The sequence below is a fragment of the Dromiciops gliroides genome, chromosome 3 (assembly GCF_019393635.1).
Source record: "Dromiciops gliroides isolate mDroGli1 chromosome 3, mDroGli1.pri, whole genome shotgun sequence".
Taxonomy (NCBI): Eukaryota; Metazoa; Chordata; class Mammalia; order Microbiotheria; family Microbiotheriidae; genus Dromiciops; species Dromiciops gliroides.
In genome coordinates, this window is record NC_057863.1 from 1,628,302 (window position 1) to 1,650,660 (window position 22,359).

Genomic DNA, 22,359 nt, shown 5'->3' on the forward strand with positions numbered 1-22,359 from the left:
TTTTAAGGAAGGGAAGCGATATGAGCAAAATGTCTCATGAACATTACTCAGGGAAACTCTATGAAGGGAGGCTGGCAAAGGGGAGGTTGGAGGCACCTACAATAATCCAGTTGGGACAATGACAGCCCAAATAGAGGGAGTGACCACAAGAGCAGAGGGGAGAGATAACCTCAGCCTCTGACAGAGGGCGAGGCAGAGAGCAGAGCCATCATGCCCAGAACGTCACAGATTCACTGCCACCTCTGAAGCCCAACTGAGGAGGGGGCTCAGTCCAGGTGTGCAAATTATTACAGGCAACATAGACAGCCAATCATTCTGAAAGAGGGAACTTTCTCCACTATCGTTCAAATGAACCATCTCCAAATGAATGGTCTGCTTCCCTCCCTGAGATGGGACCTGAGATGAGCCCAGAAATAGGGGGAGCTGGCATGGTGATCCCTCACTCCTTTGTCTCCAGAAGACCCCCTCAGACTTGGGTGTTTAACCTCCAGTGGAAGGCTGAGAGGGAGGTGGGTTGGGTTCACTATTCAATGCCCTCTAGAATTCACATTGGGAGGAAACATATTTTGCACAACTTTATATGGATAATGGGCATTATATTTCTTGCCTTCTTATGGGGGAGGGGGAGAATTTGGAGCCAAAAATAAACATTTAATTTTTTTTTAAATAAAGGCATCTGGGGCAGCTAGGTGGCGCAGTGGATAGAGCACCGGCCCTGGATTCCGGAGTACCTGAGTTCAAATCCGGCCTCAGACACTTAACACTTACTAGCTGTGTGACCCTGGGCAAGTCACTTAACCCCAATTGCCTCACTTAAAAATAAATAAATAAATAAATAAAGGCATCTGTGTGGAGGCCAAACTCAATAAATATAATTAACGTGGAGCAGACAGCTGCCTTCTCTGCACGGAGTGTGACTGACCTGCAAGTACCAAGCCAATGTCCATCTGCATCTCTGGCCTTCACTCCAAATCCAGGATCCTCGTCCCTGCTGTCTGGCCCTGCTGGGGCTGTCACAGAGGCCATGCCTGCTCTGACCCAGCCCCATCATTGGCCACCCACTTTGGTCCAGGCTGGGCCGGGGGCACTTGCTCTGGGCCTTGTGGTCCCTAAGCCAGAGTAGACACAGACTGAGGTGCTTCTAAAGGCTGGAGAAGTGCCGCTGTATTCAGCCAATGAGCCCCGGAGAGGGTGGAGGAGAGAGAACAACAGCTGATGTTCATATGTCACCTACTATGCACCAAGCCCTGGGCCAAGAGCTTCACAAATATCATCTCATCTGATCCTCATAACGACCTTGGGAGGAAGGGACTGTTAGTATCCCCATTTTCCAGATGAGGAAACTGAGGCAAACAAGGTGAAGCGACTTGCCCAGGGTCACCCAGCTAGTCAGTGCCTGGTGCTAGATTTGAACTCAGGCGTGCCTGACTTCAGGCCCTAGCCACTGTGCCACCAGCATCCAAGAAAGGAAGAAGGGCGCCCACTTGGGGAATCAGGAGGCTTTCTTTCAGCCCTGGCAGCAGCACCTCCTAGACACTGGTCCAAATCCCTTAACCTTGGCATCTGGCTCTGTCCCCACTCTTCTCTGCCAGGAAAAACAAAATAAAAACCTCTTCTAACCCCAAATATGCTGCAGAAAACCAGCCCTGTGTTCCTGGGGCTGTGGGGACTGAAGGGGGAATTGGGCAAAGGAAGATAAGGCAGCTTCAAGCCTTCCTCCAATAGTTCATTTCCTCCAGCAGCTGGCCACTGCAGCAGGCCCAGGTGCCCACACAACTCATGGGGAGCAAGTGAATGAATGAGGCAGCAAGGGGGCCAGAGCCGTCGCCAAGCCTGCCTACCAGCTCCTAATTGAAGGAGCAGGTGCCAAGCAAGTCAAGGGCATAGCACGATGCCAGCCTCCAGCCCAGGATGGGGGGGTGTCCTCATCCTGGAGCAGAATTCTCTAGCATGTTACAGTTTTTCCATCTCCTCCTGCAGAAGCCTGGGGGTGGGAGGGAGGAGGAACTCAGGCATTCCTAGCCCTGTTTAGAGAGAGGAAAATGGAGGCTATAGGAAGGAAGTGGCCTAGAATCTGGAAGCTAGAAGGAAGCACCATCACCTACCTAGGCAGCATTAGTGAAGTGCGTAAACCAAGGCTCAGAGATGAGATAAGGCTAAGCTGTTTACATTCTGATAGGAGGATGTGGTGCATGAACCCCTCAGAACAGTTATCACCAGTAGTCAAAGAGAGAGTCAAATTAGACAGAGAGCCTGGTTGTGACTCCATTATGTTTGGATGATCCTGAAAGAAGAATGGGACAGTGGAGAAGAGGGGTATACTGGGAGAGGAGACATAATGGGAGAAATTATGTTACATAAAATGGGGTTTGCAAGAAAGAGTTTATATATTAGAGTAAGGAAGAGCGGTAGCGGGTAGCTCAATCAAGGCTGGAGTAAGAAGACCTGAGTTTAAAACCAACCTTAGACACTTCCTGACTGTGTGACCCTGACTAGGTCACTTAACTTCTGATGGACCTGACAAAACATGTCCACTGGAGAAGAAAATGGCAAAGCATTCTAGTATCTTTGACAAGAAAACCCCAAATGGGACTACAAAGGATCACACACAACTGAAACTACTGAAACAGATTCTTAAAGAGGGGATAGCAGAAAATATTGGATGTTGGAGGGGATGTGGGAAAGCTGATGGTGGAGTTGTGAAAAGATCCAACCATTTTGGAGGGCTATTTGGAATTATGCCCAAAGGGCTATAGAATTCTGCATACCCTTTGATCCAGCAATATCACTGCTAGGTTTATTTCCCAAAGACATCCCCAAAAGGAGAAAAAAACCTATTTGTACAAAAATATTTATAGCAGCTCTTTTTTGTGGTGGCTAAGAATTGGAAATCAAAGGAATGCCCATCAATTGGGGAATGGCTAAACAAGCTGTGGTATATGATGGTGATGGAATATTATTGTGCTATAAGAAATGATAAGTGGGGGCGGGGGGGGGCAGATAGGTGGCACAGTGGATAAAGCACCAGTCCTGGATTCAGGAGGACCTGAGTTCATATTAGGCATCAGACACTTGACACTAGCTGTGTGACCCTGGGCAAGTCACTTAACCCTCATTGCCCCCCCCCCCAAAAGAAAGAAATGAGAAGCAGGATGATTTCAAAAAGGCCTGGAAAGACTTGTATGAACTGATGTACAGTGAAGAAAGCAGAACCAAGAGAACATTATACACAAAGATAGCAATATTGTTTGATGAAGAACTGTGAATGACTTGACTATTCTCAACAATACAATGATCCAAGACAATCCCAAAGGACTGTTGATGAAACATACTATCCACCTCCAAAGAAAGAACTGATATTGATGGAACACAGACTGAAGCATGCTATTTTTCACTTTTTAAATTTTATTCAAGTTTTCTTATACAAAATGATTAATATGGTAATGTTTTACATAATCGTACATGTATAATCTATATCTAATTGCTTAATGCCTTAGGAAAGGGGGAGGGAGAGAAGAAGGGATAAAAATTGAAACCCAAAACTATAAATAATGTTTATTACTCAAAAAAAAAAGAGGTGACAGGATAAAGTATAAAAGAATAGGATGGACAGAAATACAGTTAGCAATCATTACACTGAATTTCAATGGGATGAACTCAACCACATAATAGAAGAGTGGATTAGAAATCAGAATCCAACAATATGTTGTTTATAAAAACACACTCGAAATAGACAAATATGCAGAAAGTTAAAATAAGGGGCTGGAACACAATCTATTAGGCTTTAGCTGAAGTAAAAAAAGACAGGAATAACAACTGTGATCTCAGATAAAGCAAAAAGGAAAAATAGTACCAATTAAGAGATACACAGGGAAACTACAAATTACTAATAGGTACCATAGACAGTGAATTAATATCAGTGCTGCTCATATATTGAACAAATGGAATAAATTCTTCAAGGAAGAGTTAAATGAGTTGCAGGAGGAAATAGACAGTAAAACTATAATAGTGAGAATATTAATTTATCCCACTGAGACCTACATAAACCTAGCCATAAAATAAATGAGAAAGACGTTAAGATGCTAAATGGAATTTTAGAAAAGTTATATGATAGACCTTTGGAGAATACTAAATGGGAATAGAAAGGAGTATAACTATTTCTCATGCACATGGCACCTTTACAAAAGTTGATCACATATTAGGGCATAAAAACCTCATGAAAAAAATGCAGAAAAGAAGAAATATTAAATGAATATTTTTCTGACCATAGTATAATAAGAATTTGATTAAAAGGGACCTTTGGAGTATGATCAAAATTAATTAGAAACTAAATCACTTATTCCTAAAGAATGAGTGGACAAAACAAAAAGCAACCCTAATCCTAGAAGAGCCAATGATTTCGTTAAAAATAATGACAACAGTGAGACAAAATACCAAAACTTGTGGGATGCAGCCAAAGCAGTGCATAGGAGAAAACTTAAATCTCTAAATGCTTACATCAATAAAGGAGAGGAACACATCAATGAACAGGAATGCAACTAAAGAAATCAGAAAACCAACAAATTTAAAACACCTAATTAAACACAAAAATAGAAATTCTGAAAATCAAAGGAATAATTAACAAAATTGAATATAACTAGGATCTGGTTTTAAAAAATAAAACAATAAAATAGATAAACTATTTGTAATTTAAAATTTAAAAAGAAAGAAGAAAACTATATTATAAGTATCAAAAATGAAACTTTCACAACCAACAATGATGAAGCAAAAGCAATTATTAGGAACTCTGTTGCCCAACTATGTACCAATAAAACTGAAAATCTAAATACAGTGGATGTATTTATAAAATTTTTAATTGCCCACATTAATACAACAGAGAATAGAAAACTTAAATAACCCTTTCTTAGATGGAGAAATAAAATAAATGAATAAAAGAAAAAGCCATAAATTAATTCCCTAAGGAACCCCTCCCCCCAGACCTGATGGGTTTACAGGCAAATGCTACCAAACATATAAAGAACAATTAACTTCAATACTATGTAAACTAAAAAAACAGGTAAAGAAGGCATCCTACAAAATTCCTTTTATTGCACCAATATGGTCTTTATACCTAAACCAGGAAGGGTCAAAACAGAAAAAGAAAACTATAAACCAATTTCCCTAATGAATATTGATGCAAATTTTAAAATAAAATATTAGCCAGGATATCAGCAATAGGTCACAAAGATTATACACTATGACCAGTCTGAATTTATAACAAATGCAGGAGTAATAAATGCAGGGATGATTCAACATTAGGAAAACTATAACCATGGTTGATTACATTAAATACAAAAACAAAAATCATATGACTATTTCAATAGATAAAGAAAAAACTTTTGATATAATACAATATCCATTACTATATTTTAAAAATTAGAAAGCCCGAGAATAAATAGATGTTTCCTTAAAATAAGTAGAATCTATATTAAACTGAGAACAAGAATTATTTGTCATGGGGAGAAGCTAGAAGCCTTTCCAGTAAGACTGAGGTGAAGCAAAGGTATCTATTATCTCTGTTACTATTCAATATTGTATTAGAAATGCTAGCTACAGCAATAAAATAAGAAAAAGACATTGAAGGGGGCAGCTAGGTTTCACAGTGGATAAAGCACCAGCCCTGGATTCAGGAGGACCTGAATTCAAATGCAGCCTCAGACACTTGACAACTAACTAGCTGTGTGACCCTGGGCAAGTCACTTAACCCTTATTGTCTCTTAAAAAAAAGAAAGAAAAAGACATTGAAAGAATAAGCAAAGGCAATGAAGAAACAAAACTATCAATTTTGAAGATATGATAGTTTACTTAGAACATCTTCTAGAGTCAACTAAAAAACTAATCAAAACCATTAACAATTTCAGCAAAGTTATAGGATATAAAATAAACCCATGGAAATCATCAGCATTTCTATATATTACCAACCAAACCCAGCAGGAAGAGATGGAAAGAGAAATTCTATTTAAAATAACTGCAGAGATTGAACCATTCTATGTTTATTGTTTTTGTTGTCATTGTTTTTCTTTTTTGAGGTTTTTCCTTTTTGCTCTGATTCTTCTTTCACAGCATGGCCAATGCAAAAATGTGTTTAATGTGATTGTACATATATAACCTATATCATCAGATTGCTTGCTGTCTTGGGGGGGAGGGGAGGGAGGGAGAAAAATTTGAAACTAGAAATCTTATAAAAACAAATGTTTAAAACTATCTCTACATGTAACTGGAAAATAATAAAATACTTTTATGGAAAAAATAGCTGCAGACAGTGTAAAATTCTTGAGAATCTACCTTCCAAGGCATACACAGGAACTATATGAATATAATTACAAAACAGTCTTCGCACAAATATAGATCTAAACAATTGGAGAAATATTAATTACTCATGGTTGTGCTTAGTCAATATAATAAAAATTATAGCTCTACATAAATTAACTTAATGAGTGCCATATTAATCAAATCACAAAAGAATTACTTTATGGAGTTAGGAAAAATAGTAACAAATGTCATCTGGAGCAGCAAAAGATCGATAACATCAAGGAAATCAATGAAACAAAATAGGAAGGAGGGGAGCCTAGCAGTACCAGATCTCAAGCTGTACTACAAAGCTATAATCATCAAAACAATTCAGGAACTGATAAGAAATAGAGTGGTTGATCAGTGGAATTGATTAAGCACACAATATGCAGAAGCAAATGAGCACAGCAACCTAGTGTTTGATAATCTCAAAGATCCCAGCTATTGGGTCAAGAACCTACTATTTAACAAAAGCTATTTGAAAGACTGGAAATCAGTGTGGCAGAAATTATGCGTAAACCAACATCTCACACCATATAACAAGATAAGCTCCAAATGGGAACATGATTTAGACATAAAGAATGATACCATAAACAAAATGGCGCAGTATGGCGGGAGGGGAGGGGAATCACCTGTCAGATCTATAGATAAGGGAATACTTCTTGACTAAACAAGATATAGAGAGATTCGTAAGAAGAAAAAATGGATAATTTTGATTACATAGAATTTAAAAGATTTTGCACAAACAAAATTATGCATTAGTTTTAGCTGCTTGCTAAAATAAGAAGAAAATCAGGCAACTGGGAAAAGGGGAGAGGAAGGAATTCTTTGTATCAAATTTCTCTAATAAAGGCTTCATTTCTAAAACACATAGGGAACTGAGTCCAATTTACAAGAATAAAAATAGTTCCCCAATTGATAAATGGACAAAAGATATGAACAAGCATTTTCCAGAAGAAATCAAAGTTATCAATAGCCATATGAAAAATTTTCTAAATCATTACTAATTAGAAAATTTTAAATTAAAACAACTCTGAGATATGACCTCATTCACATCATATTGACAAAGATGATAAAAAAGGAAAATGAGAAATGCTGGATGTGGTCAAATAAGTACATTGTTGCATTGTTGGTAGAGCTGAGAACTGGTCCGACCATCCTGGATAGCAGCTTGGAACTATGCCCCCCAAAATATTAAGCTGTGCATGCCCTTTGACCAAAGATATAGCAACTAGGTCTATAATCCAAAGAGATCAAAGAAAGAGGAAAAGGACCCCTATGTTAAAAAATGTTTATAGCAGCCCTTTGTGTTGGCAAAAAAAGTAGAAATTGAGGTGATGCCCATCAATTGGAGAATGGCTGAACAAGTTGTGTATGATTGTGATGAATACTATTATACTTTAAGAAATGATGAAGAGAATGATCTCAGAAAAACTTGGAAAAACTTGTATGAACTGATGCAAAGTGAAGTAAGCTGAACTATAGGAACAATTTCTATAGTCACAGCAATATTGTAAAGATAATCAGCTTTGAAAGACCTATTAACTTTAGTCTACACAAAGACCCACTACAATTCCAAAGGATCGATGGTGAAACATGCTATCCCCTTCCAGAAAGAGAGCTGGTAGACTCCGAGGACTCTATAGAATTGCTTTTCTCTTTCTTTCTTTCTTTTTTGCCTTTTAAAAAATATATATAGCTAATGTGGAAATCTGTTTTGCATAAGTATACATATTTGTAATGGGTTTTGTATTTCTTGCCTTCTCCATGGGTAGGAAGGAGTGAGGAGGAAGAGAATTTGGAATGAAAATAAAATAAAACTGACCTTTTTAAAAGAGAAGAAATCATCAGCATAAAAATAGGAGCTGGTAAGATTACCAAGAGAAGTGTGGAAGGAGAAGGGTCCCCTGAGGGGACACGTATGGGCAGAGGTGATCTGGGGGAGAATTCAGCAAAGGAAGACAGCAGAGTAGTCCAATTGGTCAGGGGAGAACCCACAGGCATAAATGGGATAGTGCTCACCTTTGGGGATGACACCAAGGATGGGGAGCAGAGCTGACCTGTGCTCTCTATGTCCAAAGTAGGAACCAAAGAGATCTTGCCAGTTAGCTCCTGAGAAGGTGCCTCGCCACATTCTGTGCATAGGTGTAGAACACTCCATAACCCAAAGCCGGATTGGGTTGATGCTTTGGCTCGTTTTTTCTTATATTTTGCATGAAATGACTTTCTTCTGGGGAGAAGGGGAAGGATGTTTTGGGAAGGGAAGGTGACATGTAAGTGAAAGCCATCAAAGTTCAAGCAATCCTGGCAGGCTAGAAAACTGGGCAGAATCAGGTGACGTTTCATACACTTACATGTCAAGTGCTTTATTCCGCCTCAAACAGTCAAATTCAAGATGAAACCTGGAAGAGGTTCCCATGGAAGAAGCTCTCTGACCATGCCCTCGGTCTGGCTCCCTCCCTGTGTCTCTCTGTGACTTTGTCTTTCTGAATGTGCCTCAGTCTCGCTCATGTTTCTCTGTCTCTCTCTTTCCCTCTGTCTCTGTCTCTGTCTCTTCTTTTCTCTCTCTGTGTGTCTCTGTCCATCTGTCTCTCCCCTCTCTCTTACTCTCTCTCTCTGTCATTCATCTCTCTGTCTCTTCTTTTCTCTGTGTGTGTCTCTGTCCATCTGTCTCTCCCCTCTCTCTTGCTCGCTCTCTCTCTCTCTCTCTCTCTCTCTGTCTCTCTCTGTCTCTCTGTCTCTCTCTGTCTTCCTCCCCGCCCCCTCCCTTCTGGAGGATAAGGCACCAAAGAATATCTTGATTCCTCAGCTTCTCTGTACTAAAAACAAAGAAAAACGCAGAAATGAGGCCCAGAGAGTGATCAGTAGCAGCCTTTTTACTGCTAGGAATTGGAAAGTTCATGCGACCTTCTGCCCAAGTCAGCTGAAAAGTGCTCCAAGGAGGTAGCCTGTGACAGCCCTCCCCTGGGAACAGCCGTGCTCATCCTGGACACAAGGCCATCTTGTCTGATCCACCACTCAACAAGGATCCCTCTTGGGTGTGTGTGCCCAGTGGCACTGGCCTGGCCTAGAGGCTCTCATGGACGGGAGCATGCTGCCCACTGAGCCAGCCCCTCCCACCCTGGGGTGGCTTTTGTCACGATGGCCCGCAGGGACCTCACAGCTTATCTACCCCCATGTACAAGTGTCCCTGTCACCTATCAGAGCAAGGTCACCTGGGAGAGCAGTGCCAGGCCTCGACCCAGCACCAAGGCCTGAGTCCAGGTTTGAGGCTCCTAGTCAAGGCCTGGCAGAGGAGAGAGGAGCGTGGTCCTTCCTCAGGTACCTGCTCCTAGGGGAGGCAGCTCCGCTTTCCCAGCATTAATCACTGTCACCACTGCCTGGCAGCATCCCCTGGTCCAAGCTAACTTTGGCACAGACACACACAACCCCTGACGGAAGACGTGAGCTCCCCGCCCCAAGGTCAGCAGCCCCAAACCAGCTGAATGGAAGCAGAAGGACTGATAGACCAGGAGTGAGGCAGGGAAGCAACAGATGCTGAGCACAGTCAGGCTTCATGTCCAGAAGGGTTTTCTAAAGATCCGAGCTGGGGCCGCTAGGGGGCACAGGCTGTGGATTCAGGAGGACCTGAGTTCAAATCCGGCCTCAGACACTTGACACTTACTAGCTGTGTGACCTTGGGCAAGTCACTTTACCCTCATTGCCCCGCAAAAACAAATAAATAAAATAAAAAAATAAAGACCTGAGCTGTGAGAGAGAAGGACAGGCAGCCCCATGAGGTAGTGAGCTCCCCATCCCATCAGGTCTTCAGGAAGAGGTCAGACAAGCCAGAGGTCTCTGCTCACAGCCATGCTGGGCCTCCAGCTATGAGACCGTGTGGCTCTGGGCTCCAGGGGTGCCCACCACGTGCTGCCTTTGACTGCCATGGACAGAGCCACTGCCCAAGCATCTCCCCCACATATGTCCTTCATATATGATGAGGAAGCCTCTCCAAGGGGCCTTCCAGCTGATCTCCCAGAAGCTAATAATTCTAGGGTCCGCGCCAGGGTCACTCTCTCAGGAAATGTCAACCAAACCCTTCTGCTTGGAGCTTCTGCCCTTTTCTTCTTGTTGGGTCCACAGAGGCCTGGGCCCCCTTGCAAGAGTGATGCTAGGACCCCGACCTTCTGCCCATGACAGCCAGCCTCAGCCGTGCTGTGGAGGTCCTGGGCCTGTCAGGGTGCTCGGGGCCTTTTTCAGCCTGGTCCTTGCGTCTCTGTCGCCCCATCTGTCTGTCACCTCTTCTCAGGGCCACCCTTGGATGAGGCTTCTCTCAAGAATGTCCAGGCTGTCAGCGGAGTGGGGCTCTAGGCAACTGCAGGCTCAAGGTGGGTCATCTGAGTCCCCAAAATGCAGCCCAGGAAACGGACCCATGGAACCAGCAAGGCAGGAGGTAAGCTGTCCAAGGTTGCGGAGCCAGGGATAGGAAAGACCCCTCTGAGCTGTGGCCAGGGCGTGCCCCAGGCTTCTGGTGCTGAGGGCGAAGCCGTGCCCACCCTGCCCCAACAACTCTAGCCCCTCAACAATAAGGTGCTGCATGAAGAGCCGGCCATCCCTGGCACTAGCAGGCCATGTCGCCCAGTCTCTGGGAGCTCTGCCTAACTCTGAAGAACTTCATGCCCATGATTCTCGTGCCCAGGTCTCAGGGCACTTCTGAGAGCTGGAGACCACCCAGAAACATGGCCAGCATTGGAGGCAGGGGACCAGAGACCCCACAAGGAGCAGTTGAAGGATATGGGGATTATGAGATGCAGGAGACGTGAGAGCTGAATGGTCTTCAAGCTCTGAAGGGGAGCCATAGGGAAGCCGAATGGGCCAGTTCTGTCTGGTACCTGGGGCTGAGCCAGGACCTCTGCATCCTGCAGCAGGTCAGGAGTAACTTCCTCCCCATGAGAATGGATGGTCCAGGAGTGCAGCAGAGGCCTCCAGAGGCACAAAATCCTCCCCTGACGCTGATGCCTTCACCCCAAGCCTGGATGACCCCCCACTGGAAGCCTTCACAGCAAGCCTGGATGACCCCCCCCACTGGAAGCCTTGATGCCAAGCCTGGATGACCCCCCCACTGGAAACCTTGGTGCCAAGCCTGGATGACCCCCCCAATGAAAGCCTTCACCCCAAGCCTGGATGACTCCCCCACTGGAAGCCTTCACACCAAGCCTGGGTGACTCCCCCAATGGAAGCCTCGATGCCAAGCCTGGATGACCCCCTGAAGCCTCGATGTCAAGCCTGGATGACCTCCCACTGGAATCCTTGATGCCAAGCCTAGATGACCCCCTTAAGCCTCGATGCCAAGCCTGGATGACCCCCCCCACACTGAAAGCCTTCACACCAAGCCTGCATGACCCCCCCACTGGAAGCCTTGATGCCAAGTCTGGATGACCCCCCCACTGGAATCCTTGATGCCAAGCCTGGATGACCCCCCCCCCACTGAAAGCCTTCACACCAAGTCTGGATGACCCTCCCCACTGGAAGCCTCGATGCCAAGCCTGAATGACCCCCCCACTGGAAACCTTGGTGCCAAGCCTGGGTGCCCCTTTCAGGAAGTGTGGGACTCCTGCCCGAAGTGCCCCTGAGTTCCCGCCCATCTGGACTGCTGGCATTTTGTGCTGCAGGCATGCCCGTCAGCGTCTCCTCCAAGGGGCCACGGCAGACCTCGGGGAGCTCTCATTATCACCTTCTTCCTAATCCAACACGTGTTAATTAAGTGCCTTGCCGGCATAAGACCCAATGCCAGGGGCCCAAGCGGGAGAAGGCTGTGACACCTGAAGGGAGGGCCAGGCGAGAACTGAAAGAAGAAGGCAGGACAGAAGGGACATAGGGGCCAAAGGTGCACACGATGCCTCAGACTGGCTGGTGCTGGTTGTATAGCCACAGGAGGTGAGAATGTCACTGTGCCTCAGTTTCCTCGTCTGTAACATGGGGAGAAGAATTGTCCCCTTCTGAGATGCACAAAGATGGCATGGGAATGAATGAAATCACAGATGGGAGTCCAGCTCGAAGTCCCAGGCACCCTTCCCCAGAGCCCTCCCTCAGCCCTGGCTGCTCCCAGCCCCCACTTACATAAAAAGCCACAATGGTTTTCTGGGCAAGGACGATGGCCAGGTAGAGGCAGGGGGCAGCAGCCAGCATGCTCCCAGCGCAAACCAGCGGCTCAGCCCTCGGGGTGAGCTTCTTGAACCTTCTTGCCATCTCTGCACCTATGAGGACCCCAACGATTCCTGTCACGACGGTCAGTGCCCCAAAAATCAGGCTGGTGGGAGAAGCAGAGGAGGCTCTGTTAGCTGGAGGGGTCAGGACAGTGGCCCACAGGGGCAGGTGTGAAAAGGGGATGATGGTTATGCTGGGAGCAAACTCAGAAAGGGACACTGAGCCCTCCCAACAGCCCTGCCTTCTCAGGAGCAGTGAGAACTGTGGAGACTAGTTACCTCTCAGTCCCATCTCTGGCACTTCCTATGTGATCAGTCACATCTTGAAAACTCAGTTTTCTCATCAGTAAAATGGGAATCACAATCGACCCACCCCTGGCCTCACAGGGCCATTAAGGGAAAAGGCAACAGAAACATGAGACAGTGTCGTCATCCCTGCCCCCACCCTCCCTCTCTTATCACACACCCGGATCGAGGAGTGTGGTCACTGTTCTGGGAAAGCCCCTGGAGGCTCCCCCATCCAGCAGCCACAGAGCATCCCACCACAGGAAACCTGAATGTTTATCCCATACTTGGAATTGCAAATCCTTTTTCAGTTACAGACTCTGACCTCAGGAAGTAAATGTACTTTGGGGTGCCAGACAGGCAGCCCCCTCCCCATTATACCTGCAGCTTCCTTGTGACTACACAGGGGAGCAGCTAGTCCCCTGTGTCCTGGCTGTAGTCCATCATTGATCCTCCAGTTTCTGAGACCCCATGAACAAACCTCTTCCAAGAGACACTGTTCAAGAAGTTCCCTTCTCTCTCCAGAAAGTCAGGTTTATGACTACTCACTGCCCAAGAAAGCTCCCTGTGCTGTCCAGAAGCCCAACTTCTTACTAGGATGCAGGGTTTGGGGATGACATTGTCATTAATCCCCCTCTCAGGCCACAGGGATGGGCACCCATTGGCCTTTTCTCCCAGATGGCCATATGCTTCGGTAGAGGTTCGTGGTACCGTGCTGCCACCCTTGTGGCAGACATTCCTCCTCCGGAACTACCCCTAATATGGCCATAGCTGAAGCTGTCCAGCATATCTCCTTTCCCTGCCAGAAGGCCAGATCCTGAGATTCTCTCATAAAGTCCTCGTTCCTCTCCATAGAAGATTGGGCTCAGAAGCTATAGCCTGGACCTCCCTAGTCAAGACATGTGCAAGCACGTAGCTTACATGGCCATTTCCAGTAGCGAGCAAGAGATGGGCTGGGGACAGAACTATAAATGGGCCTCAGGAGCCATGGTGGACAGAAGAGAGCTTCCCTTTCCCTGCCTTGTTGCAAACCATTCATTACAGAAGTTCACGATAGCTCATGCAAATCTTTCTTGTCCTTCTCTGTTGATTTTTAATTTTGAGAAAATGTTAGTAGGAATTTAATTTAATAAAAAGAAAGAGAAAGCATGGGGAAAAGGCAAAGAGAATTCAGGAGGCCCCCCAAAGTATGATCAGATTAAATTTCTTTTTTTTTTTTTTTTTAGTGAGGCAATGGGGGTTAAGTGACTTGCCCAGGGTCACACAGCTAGTAAGTGTTAAGTGTCTGAGGTCGGATTTGAACTCAGGTACTCCTGACTCCAGGGCCACTGCTCTATCCACTGCGCCACCTAGCTGCCCCAGATTAAATTTCTAAGTCATGAGGATGGGCTGCTTCTTGAGTTGGCCAATCAGACTGGACTTCAGCCCTTCCTGTTGAGGTTTCTCCCTCTGACCAAATGGCTCCTCCCAGTACCTCCATTTAAGGAAGCTGCCCAGGCTAGTCAGCTCTTCCTTTTTCACCCACATCATGCCCAGGTCCTTCCTCCTCCCTCCAACCCTTCCCCTTCTATACTTCATGTGTTTTCTTCCCTCATTAGAATGGAAGCTGCTTGGGGACAACAACTCTCCTCCCTCTTCCTCTTCTTCCTCTCCTCCTCCTCCTTCTTCCTCTTCTTCTCCTTCACCTCCTGCTCCTCCCCCCCCTCCTCCTCCTCCTCCTCCTCCTTTGTATTCCTATTCCCACTGTTCGGCACAGTATTTGGCACACAGCAAGTGCTTAATTCATGTTTGTTGACTGACCAATCAATCACTAGGAGCTTCCCGCATGCCATCAGTCTGATCAGTGACTTCTTTGTGGCCCTTGTCCTGTACCTTCCTCAAGCTGGTTTTGGGGGAGCCCTCAAGGTCACCAAGGCCTCCTTTGATCAATTCTCCTCATACATTTAGAAAAGCATCCTAAGGATTATAGACGACCCAAATGACACAGGATGCCCTTTGGGAGGTTGTCAATACAGAGATCGTCAGCCTGGTTTGGGGTGGGCTTGATGATTCCTTAGGTTTCATCGAGCTCGAAGACTAGGTGATTCTGCATACCCACCCTGGGTTCAGTGGCCCATCAGGATCATGGAAACAGAGGCTCAGATCGAGGAGAGACCTTCAAGGACCCCTAGGCCACCTCCTCCCCATGTGACTGATAAAGAAGCTGAGGCCCCAAGAGCTACCATGAGCTGTCCAAGTTGACACAAGTAGTAAACATTTGAACCCAGCTCCTTAGACCCTGAATCCAGCAGTCATTCCAGGACACTGCCTCCCAAGTTGTGGTCAGACCGCGACCAACAAGTAGTGGGCCACACAGGGGGCTGATGGCGCCCCTTGCCCTTGGGCCAGGATCTCGGCTGCCTTGCCTCAGTCATAATGCCCTCTTGTGTACCCAGCCCTGCAGGATCTCTGCCTGAGACAAGGCCCCAGGAGACAGTAATGCTGGACTTGGTCACAGAGCTGCCATTACCCAGACAGAGAGGGCAGCGACCCCCCAGGCACTCCTTCAGGGAACGTCCAACCAGTCTCTGCTCTGCCATAGACCCAGAGCCAGCCTTCACAATGAGGCAGAGAAGGAAATGGCAGACCACTGCGGTATCTTTACCAAGAGAACCCCAAATGAGGTCACCGAAAGTCAGACAGGACCAACAACAACAGACCTACCCCCTGTGCCCCCTGCCTGTCCCCAGTGACAGTGAAGGGGCAGGAATAGGTCTTCATTAAAGAAACTCCCTCTGGGGATGGAAACAGTCACGGTCATGGCCAACTCGGACCTTGCAGCAACACCCACCCCCAGCCCCAGCCCAGCTCATTACCCTGATTGTTTTCACATTCCACAGAGACAGAACTGACAAGCTGCCCGGCTAATCATCTAGGGAGGGAGCTATTCATAGCCATCTGCTATGGCATCCGCTCCCTTCGGGGCAAGGCCCTGCAGATGCCCCAGTTCTGCTCTAATAAGGTCAGCTGACGTGGGAATCACTGCAGCTCTCTCTAGAAGCCCACCGTGGGACCCCAGCCTCCAGATCTCACTGTCTCCCTCAAGAAACCGAGCCAATGGGAACCCAGAGATACCTGGGCCACAGGGACTGACATCAGGCAGAGGACTGACCTACAGGACACTGAGGAAGGGCATGTGCTGTGCCAGTCTTCCTGCCAGAGGCACTCACCCATGGGTTTGCTGGAAATCTAGCTCTTCTCCCTGCTTCAGAAGAAGGGGAGGAAGGGCAGAGTGCCCTGCTAAGTTCTGGCACCACATAGGATGGAAGGAAGAACCCAAGAAGAAAAGCCAGGAAACACATCCAAGGAGGTGAAGGCAGCGTGACCTTGGAGCCCAGAAGTCACCAAGTAGAAAAAGGTGACAAGGGACAGCCAGTGCACACCTTGAGATTCCCTTTAGTGAGAGGAGAAGAAATCAGGGTGCAAAGCACCCCTCCCCAGGCAAGGAGAGCTATTCCAAGGAGGCAGCAGCTGCGAGGAGCCTAGAGGGGTCCCAGGCCTTTGGGGGCCTAGCCATGACCTTCAAGAAGAGCTACTGCTCCCCCAGGCACTCCCCCAGGCTCCCCTGCCTTTCTGGGGCACAGGAGCTTAGCAGGAGTGACATTGTGGCAGCTAGGGTGAGGGCAGATCCCCCTGGCAGAGCACCTGAAGAGGCTCAGAGCCCTCTGCACACCTGCCTCCCTCGGCCCACCCAGCAGCCCCAGGCAGAAGATGCTAAAACAGAGGTGCTGCTGGCCCTACTTGGAGACTTTCAGCTTAGAGATGGACAGTGACTTTCCCAGGGTCACACAGCTACCGAAGTCAGACATCTCTCTCCAGGGCTGGTCTCTCCAGGCCCCCTCCCACTGACTTTCAGCCAGGCTTTCTCATGGTGGCCTCCCAATACAGGGATGTCAGCATGGACTGGGGAGCCCAGCCGCTGACACAGACACTCAGTCACATGCCCACCTTCATCCTCACTGATCCCCTTGTCTTCAGTTCCCTGAGACTCCACCAGGGGGCAGCTAGGTGGTGCAGTGGATAGAGTACCAGCCCTGGATCCAGGAGGACCTGAGTTCAAATCCGGCCTCAGACACTTAACACTTACTAGCTGTGTGACCCTGGGCAAGTCACTTAACCCCCATTGCCTCACAAAAAAAAAAAAAAAGAGAGAGAGAGAGACTCCACCAGACACACACTCTGTCTGTCTCTGTCTGTCTCTGTCTCTGTCTCTGTCTCTCTCTCTCTCTCTCTCTCTCTCTCTCTCTCTCTCTCTCTCGCTCCTTCCCCTCCCGTCCCTCTTTTTCTTTCTTCTCATCTCCCCCTCCCTTCCTCTCTCTCTTCTCTTCTCTTCTTTTTCTGTCTCCTCTCTCTCCCTCCCTCCCTCCCCCCCTCTTTCCACCTCTTCTCTCTCTCCCTTCCTCTCTCTTCTGTGTCTCTTCATCTCTTTTCTGTCTCCTGCCTCAATCTGTTCTCTCCCTCCCCCTCCCTTTCTTCTCTCCCTCTTCCCTCCTCCTCCATCCCCTCCCCCACATACACAGCCCCTCTCCTGTCCACAACCCACCAGAGCTCCCGAGGGCACACTGAATGACTAGATGCTCACACTATTGACACACACACTCCGGCTTCTGCAGTGACTCAGCCCCTCTACCATCTTGGGGGGGACTTCTTCCTTCACATACCCAAGGGCTGGTTTCTACCCTCACGCCTTTCCCCAGTGGCAGGGATGAGAGGGCAAGCACAGCCGCACACTTTCTAAGGGCCCCAGGAGGAGCTTAGCAGGCAGCTGGCTCCCCATCTTCCCCTGCTATCCTCCCCACACACCTCTATCCTTCTCCTTTGCTGGCAACCTCAGGCTCCAACAGCAGGAGGTAGGGAACCCCAGTGGTTGGTGCTTCAGCCTGCAAGGCCCTGCCACAGCTCAGCAGGAAGGCTACAGTGAGTATCGGAGACATTGGCACAGGGGCCCTGCCAGGACTGTCGAGCCCCCCGATTCCTATGAGAATGAAGAGTAACACCAGAGACACTGAGGCTCTGTTTCTAGTCACTTGGAAGTCGTGGGGTGAAAGCCGAAGGATCACCTTTCTATGAACCCCTTTGTGCCTGTTCTGCTGGAGCCACAACGGCCTTATCTCATGCCCCATCTCCACCCACTGCTCACCCTGGAGAGGGGCGAGCCCACCCTGCTCGGTGCCACCTAGAAAAGGGCCCGTCTGCCTCGCAGGTCAGCTCGGCCCCCCTTCTCTGGGAAGCCTTTGGCCCGATGCACCAGGCATCTTGAGGCCCCCTCCTTCCTCAGTCACCCCGAGTGGTGAGGAGAGCTTGGCGAGGAGCCTGCTGGATCCGGTGTGATGGCCTTTAAAAGAAATCGATAGAAACAGGCTTGTGCCTAAGAGCGAGATGCAGCTTCCCTGCAGTCCTCTTTCATGCACGTGGGAAGGCTCGCTTGCTGACATTTGTCAAGTGCAGAATAACGAAAACAAGAAATCGTGTTTAACCTGACCTTCTGACCCCAGCAGGGCTCCCTGATCTCTATCCATCCGTCCCAGGGCTCGGGGAGGCTCCCCATAATTTTGGAGTTCTGAGCCAGAAGCCTCCCCGTACCTCACAAACAGGCTGCAATCTGCACCAGTGGGAGCACTGGCGTATCTGGTCGATGGGGAGTCCTAGAGTAAGGCCTGGGCCCTTTTCCCCATTCGTGTCCCCAGGGGTAGCTCAGGGACGATGAGGCTGCTCCAGGCCAGATGAAGGGACCCTCAATTTAGAGCAGGAAGGGGACTCATAGCCTGATTAACCCCACCCCCCTGCATTTTTCAGATGAGGAAACTAAGGCATGGAGGGGTTGCTGTAGGCACAGAGAGGATTTGAACCCAGGTCCTCTGACTCCATTTCTTTCCAGGGCTCCCTCCCGATGCACTGCTGAACTGCTGATTAATGGTGACTGGATTGAACAACCCTTGCCATGCATTTTTAAAGGGCGCCCTGATGACCAGCTGGCACCCAGCCTCCCGTGCTGGCATTCCTGGGCAGGAGTCTGTCCATGGCATGCTCCCTGGAAGGACAGTCCCAGCAGCCCCCACCTGCCCCCAACCTGAGGTCTCCAGGAACCTTTCACAAGCTCCCTCCCTTTTCCCTCCGTACACCAGCCTGGGAGTGAGAAGGGTGGGTCAAGTTGCCCCCATTTTCCAAATGAGAAAACTCAAGTCCAGAGAAGTCAGGATTTTAAGCAGGAAAGAGCTTAGAGATCACTGAGTCCCACCCCCTTTGCAGATGGAGAAACTGAGGACCCAGAGAGGGGCAGGGATTTGCCCGAGGTCACACAGGCAATATGGAACCTCTGCTTCTCCCCAAACTCAGTTCATCAAAAGCACCCCCCCAATCCACCTACGTGGCCCATGGAAGGGACTGAGTCTGGGTCTGCCAGATGCCCTCACCATGCGAGGCCCCAGGGACCCAAACTTCTGGCCCAGAAGCAGGTGCCCAGCATTAGCCAGATTCCGGGATTGTCCAGGACTCGCCCAGCTAACTGGGGCTCTGGAGGCCCCGTCTCTGCATCCGTAGAGAGTGAAAAATCCATTTTGGGGAGAGAAGGAGGCTTCCCAGATAGATGCCCAGTGAGGCACAGAACCAACGCCCCCCATGGTGCCAGGTCCTGGCTCTCCCCACCCCAGCCCCTTCCTTTCTTTCCCTGGAGAGACTCTCTCCTGGATCCTCAGTTTCTCTCTGTGTAAGAAGGGAGAGACTAAATCGCTGCATTTCTGCAGCATTTCAAGATGCTCAAAGGTCCAGAGGAATTCATTAAGTAACTTGCTGGGAGTACCACCCCAGAGCAGGCCAGGGGGCACAGTCTTCAGGGAGGTGCTCTCCCTACCAAGCCCCCCACCCTACCCCAATCTCTCCAGGGTGGATGGCATGGCCCCTCACCTGTCAGGGGAGTCACAGGGCTCCTGGTGGCAGGGAGACTGCAAGCCCTGGAGTACTCGCGTGTGGTACAGAAACTTGGGGGCCCAGAAGCCCAGGGCTCCTGTCACAAAGGCCATTGCTGTGACTCCCAGAGTGGACCATACGAAGCTCCAGCTGCAGAGACACAGGGTGGGTGGGGAGGTGGGTGAGAGGCTGCCCTGAGCAGCAGCCCTGCACCCTCCAACACTATTAGCCCATTTCACAGATGAGGGAGGAGGCTGAGGAAGGGAAGCTGACCTGTCACTAATCAGGGACTCAGGAAGAGGAGGGGAGAGACTCAGCCTAGTCCTTTCTCCCCTGTACAGGAGAAGCTGGAAAAGGGGAGGGGGCTGGAGTCTGTGCCAACACAGGACATCTGTGCTCCCAGAGGCAGAGAGGGGCTGGGGCTGGGGGCCTCCTTTGTTCCGGTGGCAATTGTCCCATCCCCTCATCTCCCAGAGCAGGCTGAGAAGGCTGGGACAGATCATTCAGTGACCTCCAGTGGCTCCTTTGTTTTTATCTTTTTGGTTAAGTGACTTGCCCAAGGTCACACAGCTAGTGTCTGAGATTGGATCTGAACTCAGGTCCTGACTCCAGGGCCAGCACTCTACCCACTGCACCACCTAGCTTCCCCGAGGTTCAGTGGTTTCTTTAGTGTCGGGGTGCAGCACAGCCTGGAGAGGGGAACCCCCAAGGCGATGCCTTGGATACCCTCCTCTCTGCAAAGCAGCCACCTCTGCCCCTGGCCAAGGCATCCCAGCCCTGGTCTGGTTTGCTCCTCTGGGGTTGTGACAGGAAGGGGAGACAGCCTGCTGGGGCTCTAGGTGTGAGATCTCCGCCTCTTCCCTGGCTGGGGGGCAGGTCCCTGGACACCCAAGGCTCCAGAAGCGCCAAACCTACTCCGAAGCCCTAAGCCTTGGCCTGTAGTTCCAGCAGGTAGGCAGCGCCCCCTGGTGGGCACATGCCTCCAAGCCCAGCTCCAGGACCAGTCTCGCTTGCTTGTCCTCCGCCAGGCTCCCTCCCTCTAGCTCTGTGGCTAGAGTTTCTGAATCTGCACAACACTTTCTCTCCTGGAGCCAGGAGGAGGAGGGGCCCCGGGCCGTCAGTTGGGCAGCTTTGTCCAGATCAGACCTACATCTCCTCTTTGCAGACAGACCCTCTGCCAGCTGCTTGCTGCCCCCCAGCCTGCCCCAGGCAGAGAACAGAGAGGCTAGGATTTGGGCGGCTTTCCCTGTCTGCCTCCTTGGATGTCTGGAGCTCCCCTACTAGAATGTAATTCTTTGGGGCTCAGCTGATGGAACTTCATGGGAGGGATCCTCTTAAAGAAGCCTTTCCTAGCATGCTAGAGGTACAGGGTGCCTCAGAGGCCACATCCACCCCCGCCCAGAGGGACCCAGAGAGGAACAGGACCTTCACAGACCCCTGCTTCTAGGGGCCCTGATTCTAGGCCGGGGGGTTCCCTCGGCTGCTGAAGAGGGAACGTGGATCAGGGAGGGTTGCTTACTGGGACCGGCACTCACTTTGTCCCCAGATAGCGGACATCCTCACACCAGCTGGTCCTGGGGCCGCCAGTCTCGCTCTGCTCTTCTGCGGCTCCCCGAGGTGGGTCTGGAACCAGCAGGATCAGCAGGACCAAAGCCACGGCTTCCAGGCAGGGCATGATCTGGAGAGAACCAAGAGCCCAGGTCCGGAGCTGGCTCTCCTCTCCTCGGTGGGGCTGGCAGAGGTGGCTTCCTGGGGGCCGGGTCTCCTCGGCCACCAAAGCATGGTGTGGGGGGGATTTGTGAGGCACCAGACCCGCGGCTCTTTGGTCTTTGGCTGCAGAGGTTCAGTGAGCTTCTGCTCGCCAGGATCCAGCTGCTGGCCTTGGTGGGGCTGGTCCCTCCCCGCTTCCTTCCTCCTAAACCAAGTAAAGTGGGTACAGCGTGCCCACCCCCCCATGAACACCGAAGGAAGAAAGGGACTGGGGATCCTGGACCCCTGTCCTTACCCTGAATGCCCAGTGCCAGTCCCCTGTAGCTGTAGTCACAGCAGATGCCAGGACATAACCCAGGCCACTGTGAAAAGAGATAAACCTCAGGTGAGGACATAGGAGAATCCAAAGGTGGCAGGAAGTCACAGAGACACAGGGCAAAGACCAACACCCCCTCCTCCCAGGCCCTGAGAATGGGCACCGAGTTGAACACCCACAGAAAGGTGGTCAGACTCGGCATTAAATGCCCTGCCTCCCCATGCCTGGAATTGTCTCCCTCCTTCGCCTCAGAGAATCCTCACTTTCCCTCCCCAGGAAGCCTTTCCTGATGACCCTACATGTGAATTCTCTCTCCTGCCTCAAACACTTGTGTGTGGGCACTTATTTACATTCAGGTACCCCCCAAGAAAGTAGAGACCCTGTGAAGAAAAACTCTGCCTTCCCATGCCGAACTCGGAGCCCTTCACACTTTTTATTTGGGGCTGGCCTGCTGATTTCATTGGTGTAGGAGAGCATTGCCCACCCACCCAAGCAGATCCCTGCCTTCTCTGTCACATGTGACCTTGGAAAGGGGGGGCTGAGAGGCTAAGGCGCCCCATGTATCAGGGGAGGCCCTCCTGACTCAGA

General features: G+C 49.3%; 1 protein-coding gene across 1 annotated transcript in view; it reads right to left on the bottom strand.

Moving 5' to 3' along the window:
• SPNS3 (sphingolipid transporter 3 (putative)) overlaps window positions 1-22,359 on the bottom strand; it is a 58,361-nt gene that overhangs the window by 29,995 nt on the left and 6,007 nt on the right. Inside the window, exons 5-8 of the mRNA XM_043996809.1 lie at window positions 21,751-21,817; window positions 21,281-21,423; window positions 19,743-19,895; window positions 12,430-12,619 (exon numbers count right to left, since the gene is read on the bottom strand). Coding sequence (XP_043852744.1) covers window positions 12,430-12,619; window positions 19,743-19,895; window positions 21,281-21,423; window positions 21,751-21,817 — 553 coding nt within the window. The remainder of the gene's footprint in view (window positions 1-12,429; window positions 12,620-19,742; window positions 19,896-21,280; window positions 21,424-21,750; window positions 21,818-22,359) is intronic.